At 38.5% G+C, this 23,331-nt stretch overlaps 1 protein-coding gene across 13 annotated transcripts in view; it reads right to left on the reverse strand.

Annotated features, from left to right (window-relative positions):
• The window catches only part of STXBP5L (syntaxin binding protein 5L), a 313,192-nt gene that overhangs the window by 79,464 nt on the left and 210,397 nt on the right, over nucleotides 1-23,331 (reverse strand). For all 13 annotated transcript variants that reach the window (XM_055125555.1, XM_055125554.1, XM_055125553.1 and 10 more), the window contains one exon: nucleotides 1,168-1,340. In XM_055125555.1, coding sequence (XP_054981530.1) covers nucleotides 1,168-1,340 — 173 coding nt within the window. The remainder of the gene's footprint in view (nucleotides 1-1,167; nucleotides 1,341-23,331) is intronic.

The following is a 23,331-nucleotide window of genomic DNA, read 5'->3' on the forward strand; positions in this document are numbered from 1 at the left end:
TATAGAGTAATGCCCATTATAATTTTCAGAATATACAATACAAATAAATTCGTTGTCTATCTGAAATTGATATCTTGTGTCCTGCGTATTTGCATGCTAAATCTGGCCCCTAGTTTTTGCCCTTTTCTTCCACCTCCAAATCCATTTTCAGTGAGATGGTCAAAGTGATAAATCTATAAATTTCAGTAGTGAAAGTGTTACTTTTTCCAAATGAAAAATCCTATAAAGAGCCCCATTTTAATTAAAAATGAAAACTGGGATTCTTAATATAGTATGTAGTTAGCACTAAAATTTTATGTTGTCTTCCCCTTGTAGTTTTCCTCCTCCAATAACATCTATTTATATTTACTTTTATTATTCGACAAGAGAAGAATTGGGGGAGACCAATGACCACAAAGGTATGGTTATTGTATGATAAGCTGATTTCACTCTAGAAATCTTATAAATGTATATTTCATAAAGATGGGAAACTAGTGATATTTGTGGAATATGCTAGATAAACTTTCTTGAGTAAAAGACTTAGATATTTTTATAGGAAGCTCACAGAAATTCCTCGTAGGTTTAATTCTCTTTGAATACTAAAAGTATTTGATATTCTGATGAAGAAGCAGAAAATAGTAGTGTAAGGAAATCGTATACTTTCATATATTACTAAAACTCATAAAACAATATGGGCATTACCATGGTTTTGCTTAACTTTAAGTTTTATTAGATTATGACACTTAAAGAATATAATTTATTGAAAATGAAATCAGTTTTTTAAAAGTATTATGCAATATCCTAGAAATCATAAAATTTTCTCTTTCTGTTTAAGTACTCTTGCAATAGTACATTTGACTTTCTCTTCCATTTCATGAAAATTGAATAAGTTCCTTAAACATAGTTTTTCAGTTAAAAAGTACCAAATACGTTGCCATATTTCAGGCCTAACAAATATTTTCCCAGTTTATCTAGCTGTGTTCCTTTTGGGTGCTTTGGGAAAGGAAAAATATGAATTGCTAAGAGAATAATAATATTGTGCATTATTTGTAGATGTTTAAAGAAAAGTAGAAATTAGGGATTGTCTTATTTGATAACAATATGAGGAGAGGAATAATTATTAATCGATGCAGTTTTAAAAATTATATAATGTGCAAATTTATTTTCAAATTTGATTGTAACTCTTACTTGAGACATGGAATACTGTCTTTTGTTGCTCCTTCACTTTCTACAGTATTAGTGCTCCCAGAAAGACTTCTTGAAGAAGGAAGCTGAGATGAGAGATCTGGGAATGGAGGACTTGTTTCTGTTTCAGGGGTAATAATATCTTCCACATCACACAGAAGGCGTACTTCTAGTGACTTAAAAGAATAAAGTTTTAATTTACTCTGTCATAATAATAAATACTTAACATCAAAATATGATCATGTTAGCAGTTATTTATTTTTCAGACCAATAATTTCAATTTATAACAAGTGGTATATAGCATAAATAATAAAATCCATATAGAGTAAAAGAGACAGAGAAATGGGACACAACTATTTCAATGAAAGAAATTAACTGGATGTGTGTATATATCTAAATATATTATCCATGAATAATTATTTGTACAAGATGCTTAGTTTAAGAAATCTTTCATCAAGAGCAACATAGAACGTCTAGACCCCTACATCAGCTGTTTTCACTGGGGCAACTTGGAGGTGGGCAGGTGAGTTTCCCTCCCCGCCCCAACAGAGCATCGGCAGCCAAAAACCTCCAGAACTCAATTGCTGCTATGCTCATGACCACTCTCCACAGGCTTGGATGAGCCTCACCCATAAGTGAATCTGCAGAAAACTCCAGGTATGCAAGACCCATGACTGAAATCTCCAGGCTCGCTCTGAGCAGAAATAGGCCTCCTCCCTCCATCTCCCAAGTTTATCAGTAGCTTGACTGTCACACTCACAAACTGCCCCTGGTGCCATAAAATCTCATCAATGGCAATGATCCAGAGACTCAGAAATGAAGGTCCAGGAAGGAAGCCTAACATAGGCCTAATCTATGAGTAAATCTGCTCTATAATCGTATTCTAAATTTTAGAATTCCTGGAGCAACCTCTCATAATCTACACCACGGGTGTACCAAGAAAAGCACACAACATTTGATTAACAAACATGTTATTAATCTCTTATACAAATGCTTAATGGCTGCAGGATCAAATACAACAATCTTCACACACTTTCCTCTAAGAAAACTTTATTGGACCATTTTTAGCAGATTATTTATAATAAGCAATATAAAATTAATTAATTCAGTTCTACTTTCAGTGGGGGCATAGTTTGGGTTTTGGGGTGGAAACATTCAAAATATGGTCATGAGGCGACCCAGCCTGATCCTCGGCCCTGAGCACCCCAGCCTTCCCTCCCCTCCGGACTGCCGGCCGAGTGACCGGCACACCACCCCCAACCCCTTGACCTGCTGTCGGGTTGTGGGAAAGGGACGTGGCCTAATCGTCAGGGGCGTGTCCTAGGCAAAGTGGGCATGGCATCTTTTCCGGCAGGCCGCTGCTAACTCGTCTGCAGATATTCTCCTCAAATCCATCAATATGTTGTTTCATCTCAACTTTCATCACCTATATCATGTCCAAGAGTAACATCCTAGCTATCCGTCAATAGTAGGACAATAAAACACAAGACTTCACATAAGGATTAAAGGAACATCTGAGTGGGAGGCCATGTTCTAGAAGGAGAAAATAAAAAGGCAACCACCATTGACCGAGCCCATCCAGAATCCTTTTTCACAACAAGAGGGAACAGAGATACTGATCTTCAGGGTCCCTCTTCCATACCACCACAACAACATGAAGAAACAGCGCAAATACCCACCAAAAGCAGAGGACGATGAAAGGAGTCCAGAAACCTCAATTGGCGTTTCCTACAAACTTGAGCTCTCTGATAAAGAATTTAGAGTTGAAATCCTCAAGATGTTCAATGAACTCAATGCAAAGATTGACAACTTAAAGGAGGATCTGACAGAAACAATACAACAGACAGCCGACAAAATATGGGGAGAAATGAGAGCAGAAATAAAAAAACTTACAAAAAGAAATGAAGGATTCAGTAGATGAAATAAAAAACTCTCTGGCTGCCCTCAACAATAGAATGACTGCAGCGGAAGACAGAATCAGTGTGCTTGAAGATGAGCTGCAAGAAGCCTACGGGCAACAACAAACAATGGGAAGAGACCTCAAAATAGCTATAGGGAGAATCAGAGTCCTAGGGGATGATTTCAAGAGGAACACCATCAGAATCATTGGAGTACCAGAAGGACAGGGAACCAACCTCAGTGAAAAAGCCACAGTCAAACAAATCATTGCTGAAAAGTTCCCAGAGCTGGACAATGCAGGCATCCAAATTCAAGGAGCCAGAAGGGTGCCAGCTAAAAGAGATCCTAACAGAAAAATCCTAAGACATATCATAGTTACAATGATGGATGTCATGGATAGAGACAAAATACTGCAAGCAGCAAGGTCAAAGAAGGAAATCACATACAAAGGAGCACCCCTTAGATTCACAGCAGATATATCAGAGGAAACCCTCCAGGCCCAAAGGCAATGGTGGAATATAGTGAAAAAACTCAATGAAATGAATGCTTCACCAAGAATACTTTATCCGGCTAAACTCTCATTCAAGCTCAAAGGAATGATATACTATTTTGGGGATAAACAACAGCTCAGGAACTTCATAGACTCAAAACCAAACCTAAAAGAAGCACTAAAGGGGCTATTGTAAGACAAGAAGAACCCCTACAAACACAACAAACCCTTACACAAGGATGGCGCAAAATCCCATAACAATAATCTCCTTTAATGTCAATGGTCTAAATTCACCAATTAAGAGACACAGACTGGCAAAATGGATTCAGAGAAAGAATCCAACATTCTGCTGCCTCCAAGAAACACATCTGAATAGCCAAAACAAACGCAGATTCAAAGTCAAAGGATGGAAAACAATCCTGCAAGCAAACAACTCCCTAAAAAAAGCAGGGGTGGAAAACATAGACTTCAGGTTGAAAAAGATTAGAAGGGATAGTGAAGGCCACTTTTTATTAATCACGGGATATGTACATCAGGAAGAAATCACACTCCTAAACGTCTACGCACCCAATGAAAGACAAGCTAAATACCTACAACAGCTGCTAACAGACCTTAAGAAGGGCATTTTGAGCAACACAATAGTAGTTGGAGACTTCAACACCGCACTATCACCTCTGGACAGATCAAGAAGATTGAAACTCACCAAGGAAATACTGGCTTTGAAGGAAGAAATAGAATAGAGAGGGCTAATAGATCTATACAGGGCTCTATATCCCCGCAAAAAGGAATACACATTCTTTTCCAGTGAACATGGCACATTTTCCAGAATAGACCATGCGCTGGGCCACACAGCATACCTCAACAGAATCAACAATATAGACATTGTACCAGCTATTTTTTCAGACCATGATGCACTGAAGATAAAAGTTAATCATGGAAAGATGCAGAAAACCAAATCAAACACCTGGAAATTAAATAGCTCGATGCTGAACAATGAGTGGGTGAGGAAGGAAATCAAGGAAGAACTCAAAAGGTACCTGGAAACAAATGAGAATGAAGACACGAGCTACCAGAACCTGTGGGACACAGCTAAAGCTGTATTAAGGGGAAAATTTATAGCTTTGCAAGCATATCTCAGGAAGGAAGAAAAGGCCCACATAAATAACTTGACTTCACAGCTCAAGACCTTAGAAAAGGACAAAAAAAGGAGCCCAAACCAGGCAGAAGGAAAGAGATAATAAAACTTAGAGCAGAAATTAATGACATGGAAACTAAAAAGACAATCCAAAAGATCAATGAAACCAAGAGCTGTTCTTTGAGAAAATAAACAAGATGATAAACTACTAGCAAAACTCACAAAGAAAGAGAGAGAGAGAATCCTTATAAGCCGAATCAGAAATGAAAGAGGGGGTCATCACAACAGAAACCAAAGAAATTCAAAAGATCATCAGAGACTACTTTGAAAATCTGTATGCCACGAAACAAGAGAACCTAGAAGAAATGGATAAATTCCTCGATTCCTATAATCTCCCAATACCTGGAGTACCTGAATAGTCCAATTAATATCAAAGAAATTTAAACAGTAATCAAAAGTCTTCCCAAAAACAAAAGCCCAGGTCCAAACGAATTCACTAGCGAGTTCTTCCAAACATTTAAAGAGGACCTATTGCCAGTACTTCTCAAGCTTTTCCAGGAAATTGAAGAAACAGAAACCCTCCCAGTTTCTATGAGGCTCATATCTCCGTAATATCAAAAGCAAAGAAAGACACCACAAAAAAAAAGAAAACTACAGGCCAATATCCCTTATGAACACAGATGAAAAGATCCTCAACAAAATATTAGCAAATAGAATTTAACAACTCATCAAAAAGATCATACACCACGACCAAGTGGGATTCATCCTGGGGATGCAAGGATGGTTTAACATCTGGAAATCAATCAACATAATCCATCATATCAACAAAAGAAAAGATAAAAATCATATAATCATATCAATAGATGCAGAGAAAGCATTTGACAAGAGACAGTACCCATTTATGATGAAAATGCTCGCCAAAATGGGTATAGAAGGGACCTTCCTCAATATATTCAAAGCCGTTTATCACAAGCCTATGGCAAGCATCATCCTCAATGGAGAAAAACTAAGAGCCTTCCCTCTGAGAACAGGGATGAGACAAGGATGTCCACTCTCTCCACTTCTGTTCAATATTAGTACTGGAAGTACTTGCAACAGCAGTTAGGCAAGAAAAAGATATTAAGGGCATTCAGGTAGGAAAGGAAGAACTCAAGCTCTCACTGTTCGCAGATGATATGATATTATACCTAGAGAACCCTAAAAACTCTGCCAAGAAACTCCTAGAAACAATAGACTTGTATAGTAAAGTTGCAGGCTATAGAATCAATACCCAAAAGTCCATGGCTTTCCTATATGCAAATAATGAGAGAGAAGAAAGCGACATGATAAAAGCAATCCTGTTCACAATTGTGCCTCAGAAAATCAAGTACCTCAGAATCAACTTAACTAAGGCGGTAAAGGACTTGTATAATGAAAACTACAAAACGCTACTTCAGGAAATATAAGAGGACACGAGGAAATGGAAAGACATCCCTTGCTCATGGATTGGAACAATTAATATTATCAAGATGGCAATTCTCCCCAAAGTATTATACAAATTCAATGCGATCCCTATAGGGATACCTTTGACATTCTTCAAAGAAATGGAGCAAGCGCTCCTGAAATTCATACGGAACAATAAGCCCCCACGAATAGCTAAAGCAATTCTTGGGAAAAAGAAAATGGGAGGAATCAACCTCCCCAACTTCCAACTCTACTACAAAGCAGTAGTAATTAAAACAGCATGGTACTGGAACAAAGGCAGAGCTGCAGACCAATGGAACAGGGTTGAATACCCTGACACCCCCCCCCCCCCAATATATGATTATCTAATCTTTGATAAGGGAGCAAGAAATGTGAAGTGGAGCAAAGAAAGCATGTTTAACAGATTGTGCTGGCAAAGCTGGAAAGCTACATGCAAAAATATGGGCTTAGACCTCCACCTATCACCATGTACAAAAGTCAGATCAAAATGGATTAAAGACCTCAACATCAGACCAGAATCCCTAAGGTACACTGAAGATAAGGTCGGCAAAACCCTCCATGACATTGAAGCCAACGGTACCTTCAAAGCTGACACGCCACTGGCCAAGCAAGTGAAAATAAAGATAAATAAATGGGACTATCTCAAACTAAGAAGCTTCTGCACCTCAAAAGAAACAGTCACCAAAATACAAAGACAATCTACAGAATGGGAAAGGATATTTACGCAGTATCCATCTGATAAAGGGTTGATATCAAGGATATACAATACACTGGTTGAACTCCACAAAAAGAAAACTGCCAACCCAATCAAAAACTGGGGTGATGAAATGAACAGAAACTTTCCTAAAGAAGAAATCTGAATGGCTGAGAGGCATATGAGAAAATGTTCAACATCACTAATCATCAGGGAGATGCAGATCAAAACAACAATGAGATATCATCTCACTCCACAGAGACTGGCCCACATCCTAAAAAGCAAAAGCAACGGGTGTTGATGTGGATGTGGGGAGAAAGGGACTCTCCTTCACTGCTGGTGGAAATGCCAACGGGTTCAGCCCTTTTGGAAAACAATATGGACGATTCTCAAAAAATTAGAAATTGAGCTTCCATTTGACCCAGCAATACCACTTCTGGGAATATATACCGGAGAGGCAAAAAGATATAGTAGAGATGACATCTGCATCTCTATGTTCATTGCAGCACTGTTTACAATAGCCAGAATATGGAAAAAACCAGAGTGCCCCAAAACAGATGACTGGTTAAAGAAACTTTGGTACATCTACACAATGGAATACTATGTAGCTGTCAGAAAACATGAAGTCATGAAATTTGCATATAAGTGGATCAACATAGAAAGTATCATGCTGAGTGAAATGAGTCAGAAAGAGAGAGACAGACATAGAAAGATTGCACTCATATGTGGAATATAAAGTAGCTGAGAGGTACAAGCTTACAATGATGCAATTTTTGGCAGATATTTCTCTGGACTTTGTTACTAAAATACAGAAATCCAAAACCATGCGCCCGCTAGTGCGGCCACTCGACCTCATATCTCTTCATTCTTAGTAAAGGAAAACAAATTATCAAATGCTTCCTTTTCAGCAGGTCCGACTTTAGGGGGAAAAACTCCAAACACTAATAGTGAGTTGAAATATTGAATGTAATCAAAGTAAAGTGAAAGTAAAGTGAAATTTACCAGTTACACAGGTGGGGTGGGGGACTGGGGAGGTGGGGGTGGGTGGGGTGGAGGTATACTGTGATTCTTGGTGGTGGAATATGTGCACTGGTGAAGGGATGGGAGTTTGAGCATTGTATAACTGAGACTTAAACCTGAAAGCTTTGTAACTTTCCACATGGTGATTCAATAAAAGAATAAATTAATAAAAAATAAATAAAATACTAAAAAAATATGGTGATGAGAAGGTTCAATGGTGGTGGGATTTGTGTTAGAATATTAAATGCAATGAATTATTGTGAACAACTTTATAAAAATAAATTAAAATTTGACATTGAATTAATTTGATAACATTTCAAAAAAACTAGAACTAAGAGCTCAACATTTGAATATGGAAGTCCAAGATATAATCCTTGGCACCATATGGTTCCCTAAGCATTGCTGAGAGTGACCTCCAACACTGTTGGGTGTGGCTCTCCCAAGTTTTTCTAAAGTAAATTATGTATACTTGCTTATATTAGCAGTTTAGTTGTTTAATTTCATTACCTTGGACAGAATATCTTACTGACAAATATAATTTACATTGATTTTAAATTTACAAGGTGATTCAGAAAATTCTAAAGAACAATTAAGTATGTAGTGACTGCATTAAATGATTTTATTAAAATTTATTTTTAACAAATATTGGCTTTGTAATGCAGACAGCATTATTTTTAGAATTTAAAATTTTTATAGAAATGTGATTATTAGGTGTTAAGCATGGAATGATTTTTCCAAACTGATTATTTTAAAACCATAATAACAATTTCCAAGCATTTATTGGTCACTATACTTAGATATTATAATGATCTTACATGTTCATCACAAAACCCTATGAAACTATATAATTTTCTTTTTCTTCTTTACCTTTTTTACTTTTCTTTTCCACATTGACATATAATATTGATAATATAGACATATAATTTTTTATACATTATGAAAGTTAGTACCCTTCTACTGATTAAATGGAACATTATTTTCCCAGGGAAACAAAAGTATTCACTGAAAAGGTCAGACTCAAAAACTATTCTTTCATAACTAAAGTTAAAATTTTTATGTAAGTATAAAATTCATATTTTATTTAAGTATAATTGCCATTTCAGGTGTACAACAAAATGATATCACTGCAAAATTATCATAAAATAAGTTTTCTATTTTTTTTTTTGCTTTTTGGGTCACACCCAGCAATGCACAGGGGTCACTCCTGGCTCATGCACTCAGGAATCACCCCTGGTGGTGCTCAGGGGACCATATGGGATGCTGGGATTTGAACCCGGGTTGGCCGCGTGCAAGGCAAACGCCCTACCCGCTGTGCTATCACTCTAGCCCCAAGTTTTCTATTTTTATTGAATCACCATGAGATAGTTACAAAGTTTTCATGATTGAGTTTCAGTCATATGATGATTGAACACCCATCCCTCCACCAGTATACATTTTCCACCACCAATGTCCCTAGTATCCCTCCTGTCACCCCAACCTCACCCCATTCCCTGCTTCTATGGCAGACAGTTTCCTTCTGACTCTCTCTCTCCCTCTCCCTCTCCCTCTCTCTCTCTCTCTCTCTCCCTCCCTCTCTCTTTCTCTCCTTTTGGGCATTATGATTTGCCGTACAGTTACTGAGAAGCCTTTATCTACTTTCATCTCCCATCCCGAACAATCCCTCCAACCATCATTGACTTAGTGATCCCTTCTTTAGCCAAACTGCCTTCTCCTCCACGCAGGCTTCCCACCGCAGAGCAATCTTCCAGCCCTTGTCTATACTGTCTTTGGGTGTTTGTCTCATATTATGTTATTTTATATTTCACAAATGAATGCAGCCATTCTATGTCTATCCCCCTCTGACTCATTTCATTTAGCATGATACTCCCATATCCAATCTTCATGAGTTCATTCTTCTTAACAGGTGCATAGTATTCCATTGTGTAGATGTACCAAAGTTTCTTTCTTTATTCTTTTTTTCTTTTTGGGTCACACCAGCGATGCTCAGAGGTTACTCCTGGCTCTGCACTCAGGAATTACTCCTGGCGGTGCTTGGGGGACATATGGGATGCCAGGAATCAAACCCGCATCAGCCACAGTGCAAGGCAAATGCCCTAATCACTGTACTGTTGCTCCAGCCCCATGCCAAAGTTTCTTTTAACAGTCGTCTGTTCTCAGGCACTTGGGCTGTTTCCAGATTTTGGCTATTGGGAATAATGCTGCAATGAACAAATAGGTGCAGGTGACATTTTTATTGTGCTTTTTGTGCACCCTGAGGATATATTCCCAGAAGTGGTATTGCTGTTTCATATGGAAGATCAAATTCTAGGTTTTTGGAGAATTCCCATATTGTGTTTCAGAAAGGCTGTATCAGTCAATATTCCCACCAACAATGAAAGAGAGTTTCTTTCTCCCCACATCTGTGCCAGCAATTGTTGTTCCTGTTCTTTTTGATGTGTGCCAGTCTCCAGTGTAAGATAATTTCTCATTGTTTTGATTTGCATCTTCTTGATGATTAGGGATGTAGAGCATTTTTTCATATGCCTTTTGGCCATTTGTATTTCTTTTCTGTGGAAGTTTCTTTTCATTTCTTCTCCCCATTTTTTGATGGGATTGGTGGCTTTTTCCTGATACAGTTCTACTAATGTTTGTATATCCTGAATATTAATCCCATATCTGATGGGTAAATAATTTTTCTCATTCAGTGGGCTCTCTCTGTATTTTGGTCACTGTTTCTTTTCAGGTGCAGAAGCTTCTTAATTTAACGTAGTCCCATTTGTTTTATGTTTGTTTCCACTTGTTTGGTCAGTGGTGTTTCATCCTTAAAGATGCTTTTATCTTCAATGTCATGGAAGGTTCTGTCTACATTTTCTTTCATGTACCTTATGTATTCATGTTTAATATTGAGGTCTTTAATCCACTTTGCTCTGACTTTTGTGCCTGGTGTGAGACAGAGGTTAGAGTTCATTTTTTTGGCAGTTGGCTGTCTGGCCACCAGTTTTCCCAGCACCACTTATTGAAGAGGCTTTCCTTGTTCCACTTCACATATTTTGCTCCTTTGTCAAAGATAAAGTGATCATATATTTGAGAGTCTGTGACAGAGAATTCAACTCTGTTCCATTGGTCTACTAGTCTGTTTCTAGCTCAATACCATGCTGTTTTAATTACTACTGCTTTGTAGTACAGTTTGAATTGGGGAAGATGATGCCACCCATCTTCTTTTTCCCAAGGATTGCTTTAGCTATTCGTGGGGGTTTATTGTTCCATATGAATTTCAGGAGTGTTTTGTCTATTTATTTAAAGAATGTGATTGCTATCCCGATCAGGACCACATGAATATGTTTAATGCTTTGGGGCTATTGCAATTTTTACAATATTATTCCTTCTTATTCATGAGCAGGGGCTGTATATCTATTTCCTCATGTCCTATTTTATTTCCTGAAGTAGGGTTTTGTAATTTTCTTTGTATAGGTCGTTCACCTCTTTAGTTAAATGGATTTCGAGGTACTTGATTTTCTGAGGCACTACTATGAACGGGATTTTGTTTTAAATATCTTTTTATCCTCTTTTATTATTTGTATTTAGGAAAGCCATGGACTTTTGGGCATTGATTTTGTTGCATGCCACTTTACTCTACAAATGTATCATTACTAGGCACTTTTTTGAAGAATCTCTAGGTTTTCCTAAGTATAGTATCATGTCATCCACAAATAATGATAGTTTGGCCCCTTCCTTTCCTATCTGGATGACTGTGATATTTTTTCTTACCTAACTGTTATGGCAAGAACTTCCAGTACTATCTTGACTAGAAGTGGATAAGAGTGGGCAATCTTGTCTTGTCCCCAATCTTAGAGGTAAAGCTTTTAGTTTCTCCCCATTGAAAATAATACTTGCCGTGGGCTTGTGGTAGATGGCTCTGACTATACTGAGGAAAGCTCCTTCAATTCACACCTTGTTGAGTGTTTTTATCATGAACAGGTGCTGGATCTTTTCAAATGCTTTCTCTGCATCTATTGGTATGATGGGCTGGAGTGATACCAGAGGGGGTAGGGCATTTGTCTTGCATGCAGCAGACCCAGGTTCAATTCCTCCATCCCTCTCTGAGAGCCCAGCAAGCTACCAAGAGAATCTCGCTCGCACGGCAGAGCAGCATATTCTATATGACAAAAACAGTAACAAGTCTCACAATGGAGATATTACTGGTGCCAGCTCAAGCAAATCCCTGAGCAACAGGATGACAGTGATACAGTGATTGACATGATCATATGGTTTTTATCTTTTCTTTAATTGATATGTTGTATTATGCTTTGACTTGCAAGTGTTAAACCATCCTTGCATCCCTGGGATGAATCCTACTTGGTCATAGTGTATAATCTTTTTGATGAGTTGTTGGATTCTGTTTACATGATTTTGTTGAGGATCTTTGCATCTGTACTCATCAGTGAATTCGACCTGTAATTCTCTTTCTTTGTTGTATCTCTGTCTGCTTTGGGTATCATAGTGATATTTGCCTCAGAAACTGTTTGGAAGTCTTTCTGATTCTTCAATTTCCTGGAAAATCTTGAAAAGGATTGGGAGTAAGTCCTCTTTAAAGATTGGAAGAATTTGTTGCGTGAACGTTCGTGCCGTTGGAGACGCTGAGATAAGGAACAAGGAAGAAATATGTCTCATGGAAGACCAGGCTCGCTCTGGCTCTTGGCAAAGGCAGGGGGCCTCGTGGATCTCCTTTTATTGAACATGGTAGCTCTAAAGGGCCCAATACAGTGATGTCACCAAAGGCATCAAAAGATGTTACAGGAAGAACATTGAGGCAGCATGATTTCCTTTTATCTGCAGGCCAGTAATCTAGGCCTCAGGAAAGAAGATACAAAACCAAAACCAAAACCTTCCTTGGGCTGGACCCTCTGCGCCTAAAGACTTTGATTCCAGAGATCTAACACATTCGGGCATCCAGTGCAGCATTTAATAGCAGTGCACTGGGACTACGAACTGGGCTACAACTCTGTGCTGCCCGGGGGTGGATTTTTCCCCCACCCTGTCTTCCTGCATGGAAAACGGCGGCTTGGCGGCACCCACATGGCAGGTGCCATCTTCTAAGACTCCAAACCCAGAGGTATTCAATTTTTACACTTGGGGCTCCCAGGGACTCAAGGGAAGGGGGCGTAACCAGCACGCCCTCGGCCCAGATAAATCCGGAGCCACTGAGCATGAAGTGGACCCTCTGCGCCTAAAGACTTTGATTCCAGACTTCTTACAGCAATGCACTGGGACTGTGAGCTGGGCTATGCAATTTCTGGCAGAATTTTCCCTGGGCTTTAAACAGAAATCCAAAACTGCGCGGACGCTGCCGCGTCCACGCGACTTAACATTTATAATTGTCAGCAATGTGAAACGGTTCCTTTTGAACAGGTCTGACTTGGGGGGGAAACTCCAAATAATAACAGTAAGTTTTTGTTGAAATATTGAAGGTTATTAATGTAGCAGCCACCTCTCTGGACTGTGAACTAAGCAAAAGCCCCACGCTGGTCGACGCGGCGTGGCGTACACCATACTATGAGGCGCGGGAAGGGGGATGAGGGGGAGAAAAAAAAAAGGGAAAAAGAAAAAAAAAGAGTTATGTACTGGTAGCAGTGGGGCTACATATCTCATCATTTCCAGCAATGGAAAACTAATTATCAAATGCTTCCTTGGTAGTAGGTCTAACTCTCTTGGGTGGAAACTCCAACAACTATAGTGAGTTTTGTGTTGAATTATGGAATGCAATCAAGGTAAAGAGAAAATGAAGTGAAATTCATTAGTTATACAGTAGGGGGGTAGGGGGTGGGGGCGGGGGGTATACTGGGGTTTTTGGTGGTGGAATATGGGCACTGGTGAAGGGATGGGTGTTTGAATATTGTATAACTGAGACATAAGCCTGAGAACTTTGTAACTTTCCACATGGTGATTTAATAAAAAGTTAAAAAAAAAAAACCTTCCTTGGGCTAAAAGCACCTGAAATCTACATCCAAAAGACTAGGCTGGGCCAGAGCCTACAATTTATAATATCAAAGGTCAGGCCTGGTTAACACCATCTGCATGTCAAAGACCAGCCAGGCTTCTGTGAGAGAAGGAAAACTGCTCTTTTCAATATACTGAAATTGTTTTTCTCAAGGTAGCTTGAAGGGGGAAAATGTTCAGCTTCATCCAAACCAGTCAGGACACACGAGAAATCTCGCCCATTTTCATGGGTCCCTATGTTCCTGTCCATAGTACGGTACAGTCTACATGGGCTCGCCCTGATAGCTCAGTCCAGCCCCAACAAGAATTCACTAGTGCATCCCTATGGATCAGGACTTTCGGTTTTCGAGAGACTTTTTAATACCATTTAAATTTCCTTGATAGTGATAGATCTGTTCAGGTACTCCAAGTCCTCTTAGTTCAGCCTTGGGGGGCTATTGGAATCCAAGAATTTATCCATTTCCTTGAGGTTTTTTTATTTCCTGGCATAATGATTCTCAATGTAATCTTTGATGATCCTTTGAATTTCTGTAGTTTCTGTTATGATGTCCCCCTTTTCATTTGTGATTCTGTTTATTAGGGTTTCCTCTCTCCCTTTTTTTGTGAGTCTTGCTAGAGATTTATAGATCTTATTTATTTTCTCAAAGAACCAGCTTTTGGTTTCGTTGATCTTTTGGACTGTTTTTTGCACTTTCATCTCATTAATTTCTGCTCTAAATGTTATTATTTCCTTCTTCCTTCTTCCTTCTTTGCCAGGTTTGGGTTCCTTTTGTTGGTCATTTTCCAAGATTTTAAACTGTGAGGTTAGGTTATGTATGTGAGCTCACTCTTCCTTGTAGAGGAATGCTTGTAGAGCTATAAACTTTCCTCTTAACACAGCTTTTGTTGTGCTCTAAAAATTCTGGTAACTGGTGTCTTCATTCTCATTTGTTTCCAGGAATCTTTTGATTTCCTTTTGATTTCTAAGCCACTGGTTCTTCAGTAATGAGCTGTTTAATTTCAGTGACAGTTAATTTGCACACCCCCACCAAAGTGTTTAGGACCCTCCCCGATCCTCCCCACCGACGGCCCTGTATCTCATCCTGTTCACTTACTTCCCCTCTCTTCCATTCTGGAGTTCTCAATTTGTAATTAATTTATTTGCCCATTATCTTGTTTTAATTCCTATACACCAGAGATGACTGAGTGCACCCTGGGTCAATCTTTCTCTCTCTGACTTACTTTGCTAGCATACTACACTCTAGTTCCATCCAAGTTGCAGAAAACTGCCTATCTTTATATTTACTTACAGCTGTACTCATTTTATACACACATATATTTATGTCTATACTTATGTCTATATCTATATTTATCTATCTATCTACCATTCCTTTGCCCATTCATCTCTCACTGGACAGTTAGCCTTTTTGTTTTTGTTTTTGTTTTTGGGTCACACCCAGCAATGCACAGGGGTTGCTCCTGGCTCTGCACTCAGGAATTACCCCTGGCGGTGCTCAGGGGACCATATGGGATGCTGGGAATCGAACCCGGGTCGGCTGCGTGCAAGGCAAACACCCTACCCGCTGTGCTATTGCTCCAGCCCCCAGTTAGCCTTTTATGTAAGATCATTTGGTACATCTCACAATGCTGGTCCACTGACCAGGAACTTAGATGATGCCTGTCAGTGAAGTTTTAACCTAAAATTTGTAGGAAGGCCCATTTTCCAACAGGTTTAATCAAATCAGTGAAATTCTGAAATGAATTATTAGAGATACAAAAAAAACCATTAAAATTTTATAAATATTTTAAGAAGCTTAAGACTTTTTAAAAGTTAAATGGGAAAATGTATTTTTCAGGTTAAAATGGCCACAATTTACTTTTTTCTTTGTTTTGGTTTTTTGGGTCACACTCAGCAGTGTTCAGAGCTTACTTCTGGCTCTGTGCTCAGGGATCACACCTGGCAGGGCTCAGGGCACCATATGGGGTTGCTGGGGATCAAATCTGAGTTATCCTAATGCAAAGCAAGTGCCCTACACACTGAACTATTGTTCCAGTCCCTACATTAATTTATTTTTAAGTCTATATATTTGAAAGTAAATTATATATGAATATCTAGATGTTAAATGGCACTGCTTTTTTGTTTGTTTGTTTGTTTTTTGGGTCACATTTGGCCATCACTCCTTGCTCCGCACCCTTGGCGGTGCTCAGGGGACCATATGGGATGCTGGGAATCGAATTCAGGTCAGCCGCGTGGAAGACAAACGCCCTACCCGCTGTGCTATCACTCCAGCCCCAATGGCACTGCTTTTTATAGGCATCCAAAGTAGACTAACGGTGTGTTTGTGTGTGTGTGTGTGTGTGTGCGTGTGTTTTAATTGAATCACTGTGAAATACACAGTTACAAAGTTGTTCATGTTGGGCTTAGTCATACAATGTTCCAACACCCATCCCTTCAACAGTGTTCATTTCCCACCACCAATGTCCCCAGTTTTCCCCAAGCCTGCCTTTATGATAGGCGCTCTCTCTCTCTTTCTTTCTCTCTCTCTCTCTCACTCTTCCCCTTTATCTCCCTCTCTTTCTCCCTCCCCTCTCTGTTTCTCTCTCTCTCTGTCTCTCTTTCCTTTGGGAATTATGATTTGCAATACAGTAATGAAAGTTTATCATATACACCCCTTTACCTACTTTCAGCACTCAGTTCTTGTCCAGAGCGATAATTTCCAGCTACCATTGCCGTAGTGGTCCCTTCTCTATCCTAACTGCCCCCATCCCCATATCAAGCCTCCAACCATGAACCAGTTCTTCTGGGTCTCATTTTGACTGTCCTTGGGTGCCATACAATTTTTTTTATATCCCACGTGAATGCAATCATTCTATGTCCATTGCTTGATTCTGCCACTTTTTCACTCAGTATGATACTATGTCGATCCAGTTATAAGCAAATTTCAAGACCTCCGTTTTCCTGGTGGATGCATAGTACTTCATTGTGTAGATATGTTTTATATTAAGAATGGGAATGTTGATTTTATATTAGAAAATATTGTATATTGTGCTGGTGTAGACATGTAAGATATTGCAATAAAAAGTGCTCTTTCTAAAAAAACACCTGAAAAGGCATAGAAAATTCAGCATAAGTGAAACATTAATTCATTATTTAAAATGTATAAAATATCTTAACAAGCTAGGAGTAAACATACCTTCCTTAATCTAAAAGAGGGCAACCATAAGCACCATAAGTGAACGTTCCCACTTTTAAAGACGCTCCCTTAAATGCTTCTGGTAGAACTGATTCCAAGATTGGGATATGGCTTCCCTGTATGTAAGGTTTTGTTTTGTTTGTTTTTGACCTTACTGCTTCCAACATTCTTTAACTAACTTTAGATTTTGTCAATTTGAGTACAAAGTAAAAATTTTCCTACTTGAGTCTACTTTCTCTGGGACTTTTCAGATCTCTTGAATTTCAGTGCCTTTAATTTTCAACTCTTGGAATTTCCAGTCTATAATTTCTTTAACTATTTTTTTCTCCATTAAATTTGCCCTTCTGTTCTTCAGGAACTCCAGTGATTCTTATATTGTCCCTCTTGAACTAACATCGTGGTTTTCTGATATACTCTTCATTTATTTTCAGATTATTTTCCATCTTTCTGGCAGTTTCCTCCATCTCATCCTGGAAATCATTTCTCTTTTCCTAGGATGCTAATAATCTTCTATTCATGGATTCTAGTAAATCTTGTTTTAAATGTCATCTATGATACTTTTCATTTTTTGTAGTTTTCTCATTCAGCATCAATATTCATTCTGCTGTGGTTTTCTGCTTTTCTGGTTACTAGCTGTGCCACTGTTTCTTTAAGTTCATTAGACATCCTATGATGGTGTCACTAAAATCTGAGAATTTACTGAGTTTGTTGGTTCTGATTGAACTTCTGTATTGGTTTAACACATTGAGCTTAATGGGCTTCTATGTGTCCTCCTTATCCAATTTGCTGTGGTCCTACTTTGTTGTTGTTTTTTCCCCATAAGGTTGTTCATATTAACTTATTACATTCAACATTAAAACACCAATGCCACCACCATTATACCTTTCCACCACCACTATTTCAAATTTTTCCACCACTATTTAAGCCTGTCTGCTAGAAGCAGATGCTAGATAACTTATTTTCTATTGCTTATTAGAATATCATGAGAAAATACCATAATATTATCAAATATCATAATTATATCACTATTATCAAATAAAAATATAAGGATTATTATATATTTTAAGGATCTCACTTGATCATAAGGATCAAATGTCAAAAATCTCACTATTATTTATTTCTTTCTCTCTTTCTCTCCTTTTGGGCATTGTGGTTTGCAATATTGATACTGAAAGGTTATCAAGAATATCCCTTACCTACTTTTAACCCTCAGATCTTGTCCAGCGTGATAATTCCCAGGTATTATTGTCATAGTAGTCTCTTCTCTATCTTACCTCCTTTCAGCCTCACACATAATTGTGGTTAGTTCCAACCCTTCACCAGTCATTCTATACCTGTCCCTTTCCTTCTGACTCATTTCATTCAGCATGATACTTTCCATGTCCATCTATTTATAGGCAAATTTCATAACTTAATTTTTCCTGACAGGTGCATAGTATTCCATTGAGTAGATGTGCCATACTTTCTTTATCCATTCATCTGTTCTTGGGCACTCAGATTCTTGGGCACTATGGTAAATACTGCTGCAATGAACATAGGGGTGCAGATGGTGTTTCTGCTGTGTGTTTTTGGGTCCTTAGGGTATATTCCCAGAAGTGGTATTTCTGGGTCAAATGGGAGCTCAATATCTAGTTTTTTTGAGAAATGTCCATATAGTTTTTCAAAAAGGCTGGACTAGTCGGCATTTCCACCAACAGTGAAGGAGAGTTCCTTTCTCCCCACATCCATGAAAACACTGGATACTTTTGTTCTTTTGGATGTGTATCTGTCTCTGTAGTGTGAGATGATATCTCATTGTTGTTCTGATCTGCTTCTCCTTGGTGATAAGTGATGAAGAGCATTTTTTTCATGTGCCCTTGTGACATTCAAATTTCTTCTTTGAGAACTTTTCTATTCACTTTATCACCCACATTTTCTGATGGGTTTGGATGCTTTCTTCTTATAGAGTTCAACGAGTGCCTTGTATATCCTTGATATACTTTCCCATTCCATAGTCTGTCTTTGTATTCTTGTCACTTTCTTTTGAGATGCAGAAACTTCTTAATTTAAATAGTTCCATTTGTTTATCTCTGCTTCCACTTGCTTGGTCAATGGCAATTCATCATTTATTTATTTGTTCATTTATTTATTTATTTTTATTGAATCACCATGTGGAAAGTTACAAAGCTTTCAGGTTTAAGTCTCAGTTATACAATGCTCGAACACCCATCCCTTCCCCAGTGCACATATGCCACCACCAAGAATCACAGTATACCTCCCCCCACCTCCCCACCCCCTTAGCCCCCCACCCCGCCTGTGTAGTTGATAAATTTCACTTTACTTTCACTTTACTTTGATTACATTCAATATTTCAACATAAAACTCACTATTATTGTTTGGAGTTTCTCCCGCCAAAGTCGGACCTGCTGAAAAGGAAGCATTTGATAATTTGTTTTCCATTGCTGAGAATGAAGAGATATGAGGTCGAGCGGCTGCAATAGAGGCCGCATGGTTTTGGATTTCTGTATCTTAGTATTTTAGTAACTAAGTCCAGAGAACTTTCTGGCAGACATTGCATCATTGCAAGCTCGTACCTTTCTGTAACTTTATATTCCACATATGAGTACATTCTTTCTATGTCTGTATCTTTCTATCTGACTCATTTCACTCAACATGATACACTCCATGTTGATCCACTTATATGTAAATTTCATAACTTCATCTTTTCTAAGAGCTGCATAGATTCCATTGTGTAGATATACCAAAGTTTCTTTAACCAGTCATCTGTTTTTGGACACTCTGGTTTTTTTCCATATTCTGGCTATTGTAAACAGTGCTGCAATGAACATAGAGATGCAGATGTCATCTCTACTATACCTTTTTGCCTCTCCGGGATATATTCCCAGGAGTGGTATTGCTGGGTCAAAAGGAAGCTCAATTTCTAATTTTTTGAGAATCGTCCATATTGTTTCCCAAAAGGGCTGAACCCGTTGGCATTTCCACCAGCAGTGAAGGAGAGTCCCTTTCTCCCCACATCCACATCAACACCCGTTGCTTTTGTTTTTTGGGATGTGGGCCAGTCTCTGTGGTGTGAGATGATATCTCATTGTTGTTTTGATCTGCATCTCCCTGATGATTAGTGATGTTGAGCATTTTCTCATGTGCCTCTCAGCCATTCAGATTTCTTCTTTGGGAAAGTTTCTGTTGATTTCATCACCCGATTTTTTGAATGGGTCGGCAAAAAATTTTCGTCTTGTGGAGTTCAACCAGTGCATTGTATATCCTTGATGTCAACCCTTTATCGAATGGATACTGCGTAAATATCCTTTCCCATTCTGTAGATTGTCTTTGTATTTTGGTCACTGTTTCTTTTGAGGTGCGGAAGCTACTTAGTTTGAGATAGTCCCATTTATTTATCGCTATTTTCACTTGCTTGGCCAGTGGCGTGTCAGCTTTGAAGATACCGTTGGCTTCAATGTCGTGGAGGCTTTTGCCCACCTTGTTTTCAATGTACTTTAGGGATTCTGGTCTGATATTGAGGTCTTTAATCCATTTTGATCTGACTTTTGTACATGGTGCTGGTGGAAATCTAAGCCCATATTTTTGCATATAGCTGTTCAGTTTTGCCAGCACAATTTGTTAAACATGTTTCCTTGGTCCACTTCACATTTCTTGCTCCCTTATCAAAGATTAGATGATCATATTTTGGGGGGGGGTGTCAGAGTATTCAACCCTGTTCCATTGGTCTGCAGCTCTGCCTTTGTTTCAGTACCATGCTGTTTTAATTACTACTGCTTTATAGTAGAGTTGGAAGTTGGGGAGGTTGATTCCTCCCATTTTCTTTTTCCCAAGACTTGCTTTAGCTATTCATGTGGGCTTATTGTTCCATAGGAATTTCAGGAGTGATTGATACATTTCTTTGAAGAATGTCAAGGGTATCGTTATAGGGATTGCATTGAATTTGTACAATGCTTTGGGGAGTACTGCCATCTTGACAATATTAATTCTTCCAATCCATGACCAGCGGATACCTTTCCATTTCCTCGTGTCCTCTTTTATTTCCTGAAGTAGTGTTTTGTAGTTTTCATTATACAAGTCCTTTACCTCCTTAGTTAAGCTGATTCCGAGGTACTTGATTTTCTGAGGAACAATTGTGAACGGGATTGCTTTTATCATGTCGCTTTCTTCTCTCTCATTATTTGCATATAGGAAAGCTATGGATTTTTGGGTATTGATTTTATAGCCTGCAACTTTACTATACAAGTCTATTGTTTCTAGGAGTTTCTTGGCAGAGGTTTTAGGGTTCTCTAGGTATAGTATCATATCATCTGCGAACAGTGAGAGCTTGAGTTCTTCCTTTCCTACCTGAATGCCCTTAATATCTTTTTTTGCCTAATCGCTATTGCAAGTACTTCCAGTACTATATTGAACAGAAGTGGAGAGAGTGGGCATCCTTGTCTTGTCCCTGTTCTTAGAGAGAAGGCTCCTACTTTTTCCCCATTGAGGATGATGCTTACCGTAGGCTTGAGAAAAACAGCTTTGACTATATTGAGGAAAGTCCTTTTTATACCCATTTTGGGGAGAGTTTTCATCATAAACGTGTGATGGATCTTGTCAAATGCTTTCTCTGCATCTATTGATATGATTATATGATTTTTATCTTTTCTTTTGTTTATATGATGGATTATGTTGATTGATTTCCGGATGTTAAATCATCCTTGCATCCCCGGGATGAATCCCACTTGGTCATGGTGTATGACCTTTTTGATGAGTTGTTGAATTCTGTTAATGGCAATTCACTTTGAAGATACCTTTAGCTTCAATGTCGTGGAGGGTTTTGCCAATTTTGTCTTCGATGTACCTAATGGATTCTAGTCTCATGTTGAGGTTTTTAATCCATTTTGATCTGACTTATGTGCATGGTGTTAGGTAGAGATCTGAGCCCAGTTTTTGCAAGTAGCTGTCAAGTGTTGCTAGCACCATTTGTTAAAGAGGCTTTCCTTGCTCCACTTTATACTTCTTGCTCCCTTATCAAAGATTAGCTGATCATATATTTCACGGTGTATGTAAAGATACTCAACTCTATTCAATTCGTCTGTGGATCTGTATTTGTTCCAAAACCATGCTGTTTTAATTATTACTGCTTTTTAGTATAGTTTTAGGTTGGGGAAGGTGATGCCTCCCATCTTTTCCCCCCAAGAATTGCTTTAGCTATTCATGGGGGCTTACTGTTCCATATGAATTTCAGGAGTGTTTAATCAATTTTTTTGAAAAACGTCATGGTATCCTTTTAGGGATCACACTGAATCTGTATAATGATTTGGGGAGTATTGCCATTTTGACAGTGTTAATTGTCCCAATCCATGACCAGAGGATATATATCGATTTCCTCATGTCATCTTTTATTTCTTGAATTAGTGCTTTGTCGTTTTCTTTGTACAGGTCCTTTACCTCAGTTAAGCTGTTTCTGACTTACTTGATTTTTTGAGACATGATTGTGAATGGGATTGTTTTGTTCATATCACTTTCTTCCCTCTCATAATGTGCATAAAGGAAAGCCATGGACTTTTGGGTATTGATTTTATAGACTGCAAGTTTACTGTACAAGTCTATTGTTTCTAGGAGCTTCATGGTAGAGACTTTAGGGTTCTCTAAGTATAGTATCATGTCATCTGCAAATAGTGAGAGCCTGATTTCTTCCTTTCCTCTCTGGATGCCCTTAATATATTTTTCTTGACTAACTGCTATGGCAAGTACTTCCAGTACAATCTTGAACAGATGTGGCAAGAGTGCGCAACCTTGTTTTGTCCCTGATCTTAGAGGGAAGACCTTTAGTTTTTCCCCATTGAGAATAACACTTGCCATGGGTGTGTGGTAGATGGCTTTAACTTTATTTAGAAAAATTCCTTCAATGCCCATTTTGGTGAGAGTTTTCATCATAAACAGTTGCTGAATCCTGTCAAATGCTTTCTCTAAGTCTATTGACATGATCATATTGTTTTTATCTTTTCTTTTGTTGATATGATGGATTATGTTGATTAACTCAAATGTTTAAACATCCTTGCATTCCTGGGATGAGTCCCTCTGGTTATGGTATGATCTCTTTGATGAGTAGTTTGATTCTATTTGCTAATATTTTGTTGAGGATTTTCACATCTGTGTTCATCAGGGATATTGGCCTGTAGTTTTCTTTTTTTTTTGTGGTGTCTTTGTCTGCTTTTGGTATTAGGGTGATATGTGCCTCATAGAAACTGTTTGGGAGTTTCTGTTTCTTCAATTTCCTGGAAAAGCTTTAAAAGGACTAGCGTAAGTTCTCTTTAAATGGTTGGAAAAATTC

The sequence above is a fragment of the Sorex araneus genome, chromosome 2, assembly GCF_027595985.1.
Source record: "Sorex araneus isolate mSorAra2 chromosome 2, mSorAra2.pri, whole genome shotgun sequence".
Taxonomy (NCBI): Eukaryota; Metazoa; Chordata; class Mammalia; order Eulipotyphla; family Soricidae; genus Sorex; species Sorex araneus.